Source organism: Carassius auratus, chromosome 16, assembly GCF_003368295.1.
Source record: "Carassius auratus strain Wakin chromosome 16, ASM336829v1, whole genome shotgun sequence".
In the NCBI taxonomy this organism is placed as follows: Eukaryota; Metazoa; Chordata; class Actinopteri; order Cypriniformes; family Cyprinidae; genus Carassius; species Carassius auratus.
Window position 1 is genome coordinate 3,635,969 of NC_039258.1, and position 14,059 is coordinate 3,650,027.

The following is a 14,059-nucleotide window of genomic DNA, read 5'->3' on the forward strand; positions in this document are numbered from 1 at the left end:
TCAAAGATAATTACAATTACATAACTTATTAAAAAAAAAAAAAAACATAAAATACATAATTACAAATGATGCAAATATTTATTAAGCACATTGCAACAATGCACAGTATAAAATAAAATTCAAACCAAAAATGTATCCCACTCATGTGTATATTTAATAACAATGTACAGGCCTACTGGCCTGCAGAAAGGTTTTAAAATGAACAGTTCTCTCATAAAAACAAAGTGCATTTAGGTGAAGTGCATTTGAAATTGTTCTCTGTAGGACTAGAAAGTGCATCACTTCTCCAGTATAGGCAAGACTGTTAATCACTTCTGGGGATGGGGACTTCAGACAGATAACCACCTAGCTGTTGAGCAGTTGAGCTTGTCATCTGCCTGACATTTGAGACATATTTGAGAGAGTGCATTTAAATAGGGCCAGGGCATAAATAAACATTTCTATCAAATTAAAGCAGAAATCTAGCATAAATATGGGTACAATCTGAAATTATGTATGTACATATGTTTGTGTGTGTGTGTGTGTGTGTGTATATGTGTATATATAGTAGCCTAAGAACAAAATAGCCAACGTATTATTATTATTTGAGGCACTTTCTTGCAGAATTCCACTGAACATATCAGACAGCGAGGGTGCATGCCACTCATCTGGTGCAGAGACCAGTCTTTTCTGCGCTCTGATCTGTCTCCTGCGCTTGGCGCTTCTCCGTCTCCACGCGGGTTCTCCGCATCCAGCGCGGCCTGGATCATTTCTCGTGCGCGCTGCCTTATTTCCGCATCCAAAGTAATGGTTTTATAACGCGGATCAAGCACATTCGCGAAGTGCAGAGGATCCGAAAAGATCTCAGTGAGACGTGTGCTAACAGACTCTATAAGACTGTACTTTTCTTTGTTTTTACTTCGTGGTCCGTCTTAATCTCTTTGTTAGGAGACGTTTTAGTGCTGCGAATAAAGGAGTAAGAAGAGAGAGAATGTTCTCACTGGTGTTAAGTGAATGTCGCGTGGAGCTCGTGGTCTGCGCTATGCAGGTGCACGTGCAGGTCGCGGTTTCTGTTTGCGTCATCACAACATTTCGGCCGTGTTGTTTCGGTGATAAAAGTCTATCGGCCGAAAACCGAAAAGGCCATTTTCGGCTGAAAATTTTCGGTGGCCGAAATTTCGGTGCATCCCTAGTCTGTACCGATTTTTCCCGGAAAAACACGAGCGCCTGGAGACGTGACGTGTGGGCGGAGCTAAAGAATCACGAGCGCGAGTAGGCTTGAAAGCGTTTGGAAGCTGTGACATTACCTTGAGGAAAAAAACATCATCCAAATCAAACCACGGCTAACAGTCAGATTCAGCGTATATTTATGATCCAGAATCAGATCCAAAGGCTGAAATTTAACAAGAGCAGCATCAGCAACAGCGTCTCTATGTGGTATGTACTGAAACTGTATATATTTGCTTAGCGGTTTTGGAAAATGACTAAGTTCCACTTTGTCGTCTTTTTGTTTTTTCTTTTTTTTTTAAGCTGTAGATGTGGAAAGTGCAGTTTGGTGACAACATCGCATGTTGTTTACTTGATGTGCTTACACGCGGATAGCTAAGTTAACAACACAGAGATATTTGAAGCAGTTTTACTCACCGCCTGCGGTTCCAACACACAATCGTACCCTTTTTCGTTGGGACTGCATTATCCTTAAGAAATAAACGATGTGCAAATCCGGCGTCAAACTGGGCCTTGTTTGTAAAACAAGCATCTTCGAAATGCAGGGAACAAACACAAACACTTGCACAACTCCGTTGATGCTCTGTAAAAATAAACTCCATCCACTGGTCCCTTAATGCTGTTTCTCTTTTGGTAATCTGTGCAGGGTTGTCTTGCCCTGGCAATCAAAAACACACTTCTTTTGTGACATTTGGCGCCGCTCTCGCTCTGATCAGTGAAGTCTGTTGTGCTCTCAGTGCTCTGCTATACGGGAGCGTGCTCTTCCGGCAGAAGTGCCTCAGGACCCATATAAGGAAATTCCGCTCCATCTAACGTCACACAGAGCCATACTCGAAAAAAACTTTCCGAAACTTGTGACAAACCGGAAGAGGTTTTTTTGGAACAGAAATACTCCTTCAAACGTACAACTTAATTTTTGAAACTTTGTCCATGTTTAGCATGGGAATCCAACTCTTTAACAGTGTAAAAAACTCAGTATGCATGAAATAGCATTTCACCCGCCTTTAATAATTTATTATATTATAGATCAGTGGTTTAAATAGTGTAAATTACTTGAAATTTCAAGCAGTTGACATTGGATGTGTGTGTGAGTAAGAATGAGTGTGTTTGTGTACTCGTTTAACTATACTTGTGAGGGTCAAATGTCCTTACTTTCACTAGTGAGGATATTTGACTGGTTCAGAAATTGGAGTCAAAAATAGGAACCCAATAATGATCGTAACTAAAATCAGTAACTAATATTTTTTTTTTATAAATGCAAAGAGTATGTGATTTTTGCTTATCATTTATTTGTTATTTATGAAAGAAAAAACAGTCAATGTCATGGCACATATTTATACTGGCTTTCATATTTTTGTGAGATAGGATCCTTCATTGCTAGACCTGACAATTATTTTGGTATAATCATATTAATATTGAAAAGCATAAAAAATTAACAATATTTTAACTGACAGTCTATATTTCTACCATAAATCTGTATTAACAGCTAGCTAATAAAATGCTTTGTTCTGGTTTCACCTCATTCTAGTCTAAACAAAATTATTTTATAGGTAATTTACTAAAAACTGTCATAAATAACCTGAAATTACTGTGGATTATTAAGGCTTTTTATTATTATATTATTATTATTATTATTATTATTATTATTATTATTAAAGTCCCCTTGTAGTCAAACATTTTATTCTTTTAAACTTATCTTTGATCGTCAAAATGACATATTTAATACTGCAGCTGAACTTATGACACTGAAATAAAATGTCAGAATAAATGTGTTAAAAATCCTCATATAGACAGTGTTTGAGTCCTGTTGAGTGACCATGTGTTTCTGTACTTTTCTAAAACTCTATATATGTTGACTAAAATCAGTCATTAGTTTTTAATGTAGTTTCACATCTGTGAGATCATATGTACTTTAAATATTTTCAGTTTTTAATCTTCTCATACTGTGTAACATATAATCATAGTTTTGTATGCAAGGCTGACCTACCTCCCATGTTGCTGTTAAGAACTGATAAACAAGTATGGTGCATACTTGTGCACATCACTCTTACTTGCACACATGGTACACCCAGGAACTGGGATGTATGCCAATGCTTGGGAAGGCAAAGAGTTATTATTCCTGTGTTCTGATCCACTTTGCTACTTCTCAACTGATACTTGACTAGTAAGCACATTAATAAAAGACTTCATCTCCACCCTGGACTCCCTGTCTCTTCATTCCTGTTTCAACATTCTTAGCGGTCACCTCATTCATGATCTATCACACCAGTAATTTTCATTACTACCATCAAAACTATCTTTTAACTGATCACACACAGTCAATAAATAATTTTCATATTTCACATTATGCAGCCTGGCCATTTTCAGTGTTTTAGGTTTGTTTTAATGTCACAAATCACTTTTCATTTTTGGGTTACAGCTTGGTAATAATTTATTGTATTATTGATCAGTGGTTAAAACATGTAAACGACAAAACTTCACACAGTTGAAATTTAGTGTGTGTACCTGGTACTGCCTACATTACGAGGGGCCAAGTGTGGGGGCATTTTTTGATCCCCATGATGAAAAAAGCTTAAAAATCATACAGAATGATTTTTTTTTGTTGAGTTTTTTGAAAAGATAAAAATGCCTTCGTGTGAGGGGTAGGTTTAGAGTACTGTACAGTAGAAAAACCAATACGCCTATGGAGAGTTCCCATAATAAAAGGGATACCAGTGTGTTTGAGTGTGTCTGTGTATGCGCAGTAGAGGTCGACATTTTTTGGGAATCAAAATAATGGAAAGAAAATCACTATTATATCATGTGATTGGGACGGGACAGGAAAAAATATCAGTGGTAGTGGGTGGGACTGGGAATCGTAAGAACACTATGATACCCAATTTATACACAAATATACTGTCACAATATGTGTTTCGAGGAGTGGGGAAACACAGAATGCACGATACTCTTCTTTTAATTTAAATAATCCAGAGGGTAGACAGGAGCACAGGACACACACACACACACACACACACACACACACACAGTGGTGGACGTATAGTTTCCAAAAACAATAGCTGAATGTACTAGGAATTTTGAACACAGGATAATTGGGGAAGCACAGGTGTATTGAATGACTAAATCAATGGCAACTTGGAACACATGGGGAAGAAACTAGACACACCTGTAATCAAACTAAAAAATCACGGGAGACAGAAACTTGGTCACAGGGGCAAAAACACACAGACAAGTCCATAGTCCTGACATATAACTTTTTTTAAAATAAATAAAATATATTTAAATTTTGAGCTAAATTCTTGCCCTGTCTCTTTATGCTCTCCACCTGTCTGCTTAAAGGGATAGTTCACCGAAAAATGAAAATTATGTCATTTATGACTCATGTCGTTCCAAACCCATAAGACCTCCGTTCATCTTTGGAACACAGTTTAAGATATTTTAGATTTAGTCAGAGAGCTTTCTGTCCCTCCATTGAAAAAGTATTTATGGTCTACTGTCCATGTCCAAAAAGGTAATAAAAACATCTTCAAAGCAGTCCATGTGACATCAGAGGGTCAGTTAGAATTTTTTGAAGCACCAAAAATACATTTTGGTACAAAAATAGCTTTATTCAGCATTGTCTTCTCTTCCGTGTCTGTTGTGAGAGAGTTCACAACAAAGCAGTTTGTGATATCTGGTTCGCGAACGAATCACTCGATGTAACCGGATATTTTGAACCAGTTCACCAAATCGAACTGAATCGTTTGAAACGGTTCGCGTCTCCAATTAGCATTAATCCACAAATGACTTAAGCTGTTAACTTTTTTTAATGTGGCTGACACTCCCACATTAAAACAAACCAATATCCCGGAGTAATTCATGTACTCAAACATTACACTGACTGAACTGCTGTGAAGAGAGAACTGAAGATGAACACCGAGTCGAGCCAGATAACGAACAAAACATTGACTCGTTCACGAATCAAGAACAGTTTCTGTCAGACGCGTCTGATTCGTGAACCGAGGAGTTGATGATACTGCGCATGTGTGATTCAGCGTGAAACAGACCAACACACAGAGCGTCTGAACCGAACTGATTCTTTTGTGATTGATTCTGAACTGATTCTGTGCTAGTGTTATGAGCACGGGTAAACCGAAGGCTTGAATCAAGGGCAATAATCACAAATGAAGTCATTAGGTCGAGCGCAAAAGAACCGGTGAACCGTTTTCTTCAACCGGAATATTTAATCGAAATGTCAGGAAGAATAGGTTCGCGGAAAGAACCGAACTTCCCATCATTACTGGTGATCCAAAAACCGATGCAACCGCTTATTGACTCAAGAACGACTCAATCTTTCAATGAGGAGAAAATACTGTAGCAGACAGAACAAGATCACTGTTCACAATGCCCAAAATATAATGTTAAGAAGAAAATCCAAATATTGAATTTTATATGAATGTATCTCTGAGGGGAATTGAGTTCATTGTATGTATCTTGCCTCCATACAATGCATTTCCATTTGTGTTAATACACCCAGTGCTGCTGTGTTTAACAGCATTAACCAAGCAAACGTTGTATTATTGCTGTTAAAAGAGTGAAACTTGGTCTAAGTCAGCCAATCTGCTGTTTATGTTTTGTACAATGTTTTATGCAACATAAAATTTAGACCATTCTGTTTTTCCTTCAGATTTCTAAATTATACGGTCTAATATAAATCAAACATTGCACATTTTTGTTTTAATCAATTCATGATTAAAATGCAGTGCTTGCCTCTTATTCTCAAACGGCTCTGCAAAATAATTCTCCACCGCGGGAAACATAGTAAATAAAAAGTGAGTCGCACTTGATCCAGATCAAGTTGATAGACTGGTGTTTCTTGCAAAAAATATTAAGAAATGAATTAGGCTAGGCTATATACCTTAATCCTGCGGCTGTTTAAGTTGTCACGTTATTGTTTGTGCCTGTTCTGAATCTTTTTTTTTTTTTTTTTTTTTTTAGCCTAATGTTGTGGGATATGCACAGTGGCACTTCATATAAGTTGATATTCTAAGTTGATAACCTGCTGTTTCAAAAATTGTTCAGCCCCGACAACAAAAGGTGTATTATTTATGGGGAGTATAATTATTTATTTATTTCAATGAATCTAATCGATTAGATATCATAATATTTAGGCTATAATATTATAAATCAGGTTGGTTTGTATTTGTGACGTAATATGTAAATTACATGCGTGCCACCTGCGAGACTTGCACTTGGACCATTATTCGGCCAGGTGGAAAAAAAGACCGAGAACCACTGCTACGGTCTTTTTATTTTTATTTATTTTTTATACGCGTGGGGGGGAGGGGGGGGCACGTAGATATTTGAATATATTTTCGAATACATTGCATGATATTCGATATCCGTTCGAATTTTATTTTTCTCAAAAGTGACAGCCTTACACTCCACTGCTACATACCAATCCCCCACAGTCCTGAAAACACACCTGAACCCCCAGCAACCCAGGGGAGGAACGTCATAAGACTACAACAGCCACAGCTCAAACTCAACTGAGAGACCACCGCCACAATAAACACAGACTGAAATCAACCTCCTCATGGACTCCAATGAGAAACTCCTGCAAGAGGAAAAGGTTTCCAGACCATAAAACCACAAAACTCTGTTGTTCAAAAGAAAGAATATTCTCTGACCCCCAGCACACCCTCACACATCATTATACACACCGGCACCAATGATCTGTGAGCACAGCAGGAGTGAGTTGGGCAGCTGGTCTGCAGTGTAGCAGAGAAAGATACATAGACCTGTCCCAATCCAAATCTACTCTCCTACCCCACAGAGACATTCACCCAAGCACCATCCACAGAGTCAACACTGACATCTCCAGAGGATGTGCTCTCCTGCCCAATGTGCACCTGGCTCACCATACCAGCATCACAATAAGAGACTTCTATGACCATGAACACATAAAAAAGTCAATGTGTGTGTAAAAACACCAAAAGACCCACTGTTTCACCACATGATCACATGAAAAACCCTTCATTTTGACATCATTCAGGACCCCCACTATACACAACACTAACTGAGAGCATCTCCTACACCAGAGACCCCGGCCCACATCAGAACACTACCAAAAACCCCAGACTGAACCAGGACACCCACAGAGACAACCACCTACTCCAGATCATCACCAAACACCTCCACCATCAAACAGACCCCACCCCAGTCACATGAACAAGACCAAGAAGGATCCACACCATTCAGCAACCAACCCACCCAATGATGAAAACATATCCAGCTCAGAACTGCTTTCACAACCCAAGAGTTATGACCAGACTCTCAAAGAACAGCAAAAACTGGGTGAGATCAGACATTTAGAGATATGCACAACTTTAAATTCCAACTGTTGTATATTGACACAATAAAAACTAGCAAACACCACATCTGGGTCATACGCTGTCAACGGTAGGATACAAGAAGACACTTTAGGATGATACACCTTTTGATCACAGTACCGTAAATTAATTGAAAACAGACTCCGATCCTTCATCTCTCAGAGCATTTAGTGTCAGAGAACCCCATTGACTAATCACAGTCAAATTACTAACAAACACTATCATTAGCACACAGCCCAGTAGACACACATTTGTGTGAGGGGTAGGTTTATGGTAAGAGACAATATAAAAACCATTACGGCTATGGAATGAAACCATAAAAAGATGCAAACCTGAATGAGTGTGTGTACTTGTTTAACTACACTTGTGATGGCCAAATGTCCTCACTGTGCAACCTGCTTTACAGACTTAAAGACACACCTGTTTTACACACGTCACTCAAACACAGAACCAGGAAACAGGAATCACATGACTTCAGGGAAACAGAAACTGAAGTGTAGTTGAGCTGTCGTGTGTTTGTGTCTCTGTATTCTTGCAGTAAAATGGAAGAAGCCAAAATTTCAGTGAATCAGAATGAGTTCATGTGTTCAGTGTGTCTGGATCTCCTGAAGGATCCAGTGACCATCCAGTGTGGACACAGTTACTGTAAGAGCTGTATTACAGACTGCTGGGATCAGGAGGATCAGAAGAGAGTTTACAGCTGTCCTCAGTGCAGACAGACCTTCAGTCCAAGACCTGCTTTAGCTAGAAACACCATGCTGGCTGAAGTGGTGGAGAAACTGAGGAAGACCAAACTTTCTGCTGACTGTGACACTGGAGCTGCAGATGTTCAGTGTGATGTCTGTACTGGAAGAAAATACAAAGCTGTCAAGTCCTGTCTGGTGTGTGTGAACTCTTACTGTCAGAATCACCTCGAACAACACGAGAGTTTGTTTAAAGGAAAGAGACACAATTTGACTGAAGCCACTGGACGACTGCAGGAGATGATCTGCCAGAAACATGAGAAGCTTCTTGAGATCTTCTGTCGCACTGATCAGAAATGTATATGTGTGCTGTGTATAGATGGACATAAAAACCATGAGACTGTTTCAGCTGCAGCACAGAGGACAGAGAAACAGGTATTTAAAATTAGAAACTGATGAAATATTGTATTGAAACGCTCCTTATGCTTTGTGATAATTAATGTACACTGATTGTAATCGATTATAACCTCTGGTTGCCATTGGTGTGATAAAGTCATTGGTTATCAGTTTAGATAAGTGACCATATGTTTACTGGATTCATCTGATAACATGATGATTTAATGCCATTAGTTTTCTGTGAGATTGACGATCATCTGTTTGTCCTGCAGAAGCAGCTGAAGGAGACTCAGAAGACGCTCCAGCAGAGAATCCAGCAGAGAGAGAAAGATCTCCAGCAGCTGAGAGAGACTCATAAATCTCAGAAGGTGAGTCTGGAGAAGAAGAGAAGTTTGTCTCCGTCTCAGTTCAGACTCACTGAAGCTGAATCACTGTGTGTCCTAACAGCGCTCTGCACAGACAGCAGTGAAGGACAGTGAGAGGATCTTTACTGAGCTCATCCGCTCCATTGAGAGAAGCCGCTCTGAGCTGATACGACTGATCCGAGATCAGGAAAAGACTGCAGTGAGTCGAGCTGAAGAACGACTGGAGCGACTGGAGCAGGAGATCAATGATCTGAGGAGGAGAGACGCTGAGCTGGAGCAGCTTTCACACACACAGGATCATATCCAGTTCCTGCAGGTAACACACATCTAGAAGCTCTAAGTCTAGAATTGTTCATTTACACCCAACCCTTCAGAGGTGTGGGACAACTCTTACAGACTCGTGTGTGAGTGTGCAGAATGCAGGAGAATAAAATTATTCGTGAGACTCACGCAAAATAGAAATATCTAAACATAAAATGTCTAAAAACATATACATTGTTATTTATCTGTTGCACAAAAGCAAAAAGAACAACTAATATTAACATTAAAATGATTAGCATGCAAAAGCTAGGCGGTTTCTGTTAAAAACGTGTATAAAGCTTTGCACAATGTAACCAATCGCAGACATAGCAGTTGATTTCTGGAACACAAGAGCCAATCAGAGGTAATTACGTTAGAATCCACTCATAGCATTGCTGAATTCTGTGTGCTCATAAATTCTCTCATTTTAACACATGAAGTGTAGACATTGTGTATGATTCACTGGGCATATGTTTGTTGTGTAATAACAGAGCTTTATGAGATCGCAATGAACTAAGATGTCAGCTTTTAGTAAAAATCAGGAGTGCTGTTTCAGAAAAACAGAATAATTTGACAGAAAGATCCATCCTGCCTATCTCTCTAGTGTGGAGCTGATGAGTTTTGATTTCGGTTTTCTGTAGAGTTTCCAGTCTCTCTCAGCACCTCCTGAATCTACAGAAGGAAATTATGATCTCTTCAGGTCTCACTTCTCTTCTGATGTCCTGAGAGAATCTGTCCATCAGCTGAGAGACAAACTGGAGGATTTCTTCAAAGAGGAGCTCAAGAAGATCTCAGACAGAGGTAAAGTCCTGGAGATTCATCTGCTCTCATAAACCAGTCCATCATCATCTCATATCATGGAGAACATCATATTAGAAATGTGTTAGGAATAGATGCAGGATCATGAGAATCACACTGTTCATGTCTGTTGATTTCCACAGACACATTCACCAACATGGATCCCAGAACCAGGGACGACTTCCTACAATGTTAGTCAGTAAGAAAACAAGCAGAAAAACTCACTGAGTGTGTTCATGTTCTTCTTGTAGAAGGTGACAGAAGAGTTTTATAACTGATGATGTAAATGATGATGTGCACAGATATCTGTTCATCTGTACTGAGACACTGATGATACACTGAACATGAAAAGATCAAACAGATTCATAATTCCTGATTCTGATGTGTTTTATCTCCATCAGATTCCCATCAGTTCACTCTGGATCCAAACACAGTGAATAAACTCCTCCGTCTGTCTGAGAACAACAGAGTGATTACTGGCACTAACACAGAGCAGTCATATCCTGATCATCCAGACAGATTTGATGTTCTGGAGCAGGTGTTGTGTAGAGAGAGTGTGTGTGGACGCTGTTACTGGGAGATTGAGTGGAGTGGAGATTATGGTGTGGATATATCAGTGTCATATAAGAGCATCAGCAGGAAGGGACGGGGTGATGAGTGTGGATTTGGATATAATGATCAGTCCTGGAGTTTGGACTGCTCTCCCTCCAGTTACTCATTTGGACACATCATATGGACTGATCTCCCTGTAAAGTCCATCAGCAGGAGAATAGGAGTGTTTGTGGATCACAGTGCAGGAACTCTGTCCTTCTTCAGCGTCTCTGACAAAATTAGCCTCATCCACACAGTCCAGACCACATTCACTCAGCCGCTCTATCCTGGGTTTAATGTTTGGTCTGGATCATCAGTGAAACTGTGTTGATGAATCAGAACAGATTGACAAGAGATTCTACCCATATGATCATACCCATTTGAGCTGAATGATGAATCAGTAACAGTGAGATGTTATAGAGTCTCTTCTTTTCTCTTCATGATATTAATATTGCAGCTGAACTTCTGTCAGTGAAATAACATGTCAGAATAAATGTGTGTAAATCCACATATATACCGTAAGATCAGTGTGTGTGTGTGAGCAGGGGTTACATTGTGATTTGATATGTATGTGGGGGGGGGCTCTATGGTGCTGGGCTTTTTCATACATACATACATATATTGGCTATTGCAAATATGATTTATTCTGAAGTAATACTCTCGTCAGTTTTCTATCAGCTATGATGTATAAATCTGCATTTTATATATATATATATATATATATATATATATATATATATATATATATATATATATATATATTTGTGATTGATTAAAGAGCCAGTAAGATGAAAATTCTAAGCTTCTTATCACTGTTTATAAGTGTTACGGATCACTCGGAGACAGAGGAGTAACAGATGAAGTAGATGTTTATTTTAAGACACAAGCAGAGGAGCAGGTAGTGAGGAGTGGATGGGAGTTGGGATCCGTGCCGGGAAGGAGGTGAACACACAGACACGCACCGTTGGGGTTTGGAGGAGTCTTCAGGAACAATCCTTGGAGAGAAGATGAAGGAGAAGTAATCCTTAGAGTATATCCTTGGAGAAAAGGTAAAGAGGAGTTAGTCCTTATAGTTAGCGCAGATGAATGATCTTGTCACGAACGTGTGGGTGCGTGTGTGTGGCTTTTATAGTGCTGTGATGGCTGGCAGGTGATGAGGATCTGGTGGTGATGGTTAGAATTCAGGTGAGGGTGTGTGCCGTGATTGTGTGGAGGTGGAACCTGGCGTGTTTGTAACAGTACCCCCTCCCCAGGGCCCGCTCCTGAGGACCGGGGACCCCGACAACGTGATGGGCGTCCTCTTCCTCTGGGAGCAGGTTGGTTGGGGTGCATGGAGTGGAAGGTATCCAGCAAGGCGGGGTCCAAGATGTCGTTGCGTGGGACCCAGGAACGTTCTTCTGGACCGCATCCTTCCCAGTCCACTAAGTATTCCAGTTGTCCACCACGCCGCTGGGAGTCCAGGATGTCCTTGACCGAGTAGGCTGCGCCGTCATCTAGGAGGAGAGGAGGGGGGGCTTCCGTCTCGCCAGGTTCTGTGGAGGGAAGAACAGAAGGATGGTGAGGTTTAAGGAGTGAGACATGGAAGGTTGGGTGAATCCGGTACTCAGGGGGAAGTTGGAGTTTGTATGTGACCGGATTGATCTGCTGAGTGATGGTGAATGGGCCAATGAATCTGGGACTGAGCTTGCGGCAGGGTAGACACAGGCGGATGTCCCGGGTAGACAACCAGACCTTCTGACCGGGTTGGTACTGGGGGGCCTCGGAACAGCGAAGGTCAGCTGTCGTCCTGCGTCTACGGAGCGCACGTTGCAGTTGGTGATGGGCCGCGTCCCAGACCCTCTCGCTCTCCCGGAACCAATAGTCGGCCGCGGGAACATCTGAGGGCTCTCCAGACCAGGGGAATAGAGGTGGTTGGTAGCCGAGTACGCACTGGAAGGGTGTGAGTCCGGTGGTGGGTTGACGGAGGGAGTTCTGTGCGTACTCGGCCCACCCCAGTAATTGGTTCCAGGAGTTCTGGTGGCCTTGACAGAAGGTACGGAGGAAGCGTCCAATCTCCTGGACCTTTCTTTCCGTCTGCCCGTTGGATTGTGGGTGGTAGCCGGAGGACAGGCTGATGGCCACACCTAGGAGGGAGTGAAACGCTCTCCATACCTGGGAGATGAACTGGGGGCCCCGATCCGACACAATGTCCTCTGGAATGCTGAAGTACCTGAAGACATGGTTAAACATCAGTTCTGCCGTTTCCATGGCAGTAGGGAGACCCTTCAGAGGAAGAAGACGACAAGCTTTAGAAAATCTATCCACAATTATCAGAATACAGTTATTGTTATCAGAGGGCCGTTATGAAATCCACCCCTAGGTGTGACCACGGGCGGTTGGGAACGGGCAGAGGATGAAGTTTGCCAGATGGTAGATGGCGAGGACTTTTTGACATGGCGGAGCTGGCACATCCACTCACGTACCTTCTGACATCCGAGGCCATGTTGGGCCACCAGAAGCATTCCCGTAGCAACGAGAGGGTTCTATTGACCCCCGGGTGACCAGTGCCAGGTGATGTATGGGTGGAGTGGATGAGAGGAGTGCGCTGTGTCCTAGGGATGTATTGGAGACCTGGTGGGCAACCCGGCGGAGTGTTGTTGGGGCCCTCGGCTGGAGGAAGAGTTCCACGACCAATGGTAAGTCAGGGTCTGGATGCACGAGGAGTGGAGCGGTCGTGAAGGCCTGCTTCAAGGTCTGGAAGGCTTCGGTGGCGGCAGGAGTACATGACAGGGACTTGGGCTTCTGGCGAAGGAGGTTAGTAAGCGGACTGGTGATAGTACTAAAATTCTGAATAAATCGTCTATAGAAGTTGGCGAAGCCAAGGAATCGCTGTAGTTCCTTTATGGTGCTAGGAATGGGCCAGTCCCTGACGGCACTTACTTTCCCCTCGTCCATCCGGGTGCCACTGCGGTCGATGGTATATCCAAGGAACTGCACTGAGGGTTGATGGAATGTACACTTCTCTGCTTTTAGGTAGAGTTGGTAGTCCCTCAGGCGTTGCAGGACCTCCGCAACGTGACGTTGATGTTCTGCCTGGCTCTGTGAGTATATCAGGATGTCATCGATGTAGACTAAGATGAACTGATGAAGGAAATCCCGGAGCACCTCGTGTATGAAATCCTGGAATACGGAGGGGGCGTTTACAAGTCCATACGGCATCACGCAATATTCGTAGTGGCCAGTAGGGGTGATGAAGGCGGTCTTCCACTCGTCCCCCTCACGTATCCGGATGAGGTTATATGCGCTGCGGAGGTCCAACTTGGTAAACACAGTGGCACCACGGAGATGTTCCAGGGCCGCTGGGACGAGGGGC

At 41.9% G+C, this 14,059-nt stretch overlaps 2 protein-coding genes across 5 annotated transcripts in view; one reads left to right on the plus strand and one right to left on the minus strand.

Moving 5' to 3' along the window:
• The window catches only part of cdk14 (cyclin dependent kinase 14), a 155,387-nt gene that overhangs the window by 88,172 nt on the left and 53,156 nt on the right, over positions 1-14,059 (minus strand). The window contains exons 11-12 of one of the 4 annotated variants that reach the window (XR_003293938.1): positions 11,929-12,239; positions 11,567-11,744 (exon numbers count right to left, since the gene is read on the minus strand). The exons of 2 other annotated variants lie outside the window; for them this stretch is intronic. Coding sequence is in view for 1 of the 2 variants with exons in the window: in XM_026283417.1 (XP_026139202.1) it covers positions 12,201-12,239 (39 nt within the window). In the remaining variant the exon portion in view is untranslated. Of the gene's footprint in view, positions 1-11,566; positions 12,240-14,059 lie in introns of those variants that run through there. One more of the 4 variants, XM_026283417.1, reaches the window with a different exon arrangement.
• Positions 7,821-11,413, plus strand: LOC113115814 (tripartite motif-containing protein 16-like). The gene is made up of 6 exons (XM_026283444.1): positions 7,821-8,692; positions 8,926-9,021; positions 9,101-9,334; positions 9,960-10,119; positions 10,260-10,307; positions 10,518-11,413. Exons 1-6 carry the CDS (start codon positions 8,117-8,119, stop codon positions 11,036-11,038), a joined length of 1,635 nt encoding a protein of 544 aa, XP_026139229.1. The 5' UTR covers positions 7,821-8,116; the 3' UTR covers positions 11,039-11,413.

What these genes read in the sequence shown, in the direction of transcription:
- LOC113115814 (XM_026283444.1), top strand. Translation starts at nt 8,117, where the DNA reads ATGGAAGAAGCCAAAATTTCAGTGAATCAGAATGAGTTCATGTGTTCA. An exon ending in CACAGAGGACAGAGAAACAG is followed by an intron (nt 8,693 to 8,925) that starts GTATTTAAAATT and finishes TTTGTCCTGCAG; the next exon opens with AAGCAGCTGAAGGAGACTCA. An exon ending in ATCATATCCAGTTCCTGCAG is followed by an intron (nt 9,335 to 9,959) that starts GTAACACACATC and finishes GGTTTTCTGTAG; the next exon opens with AGTTTCCAGTCTCTCTCAGC.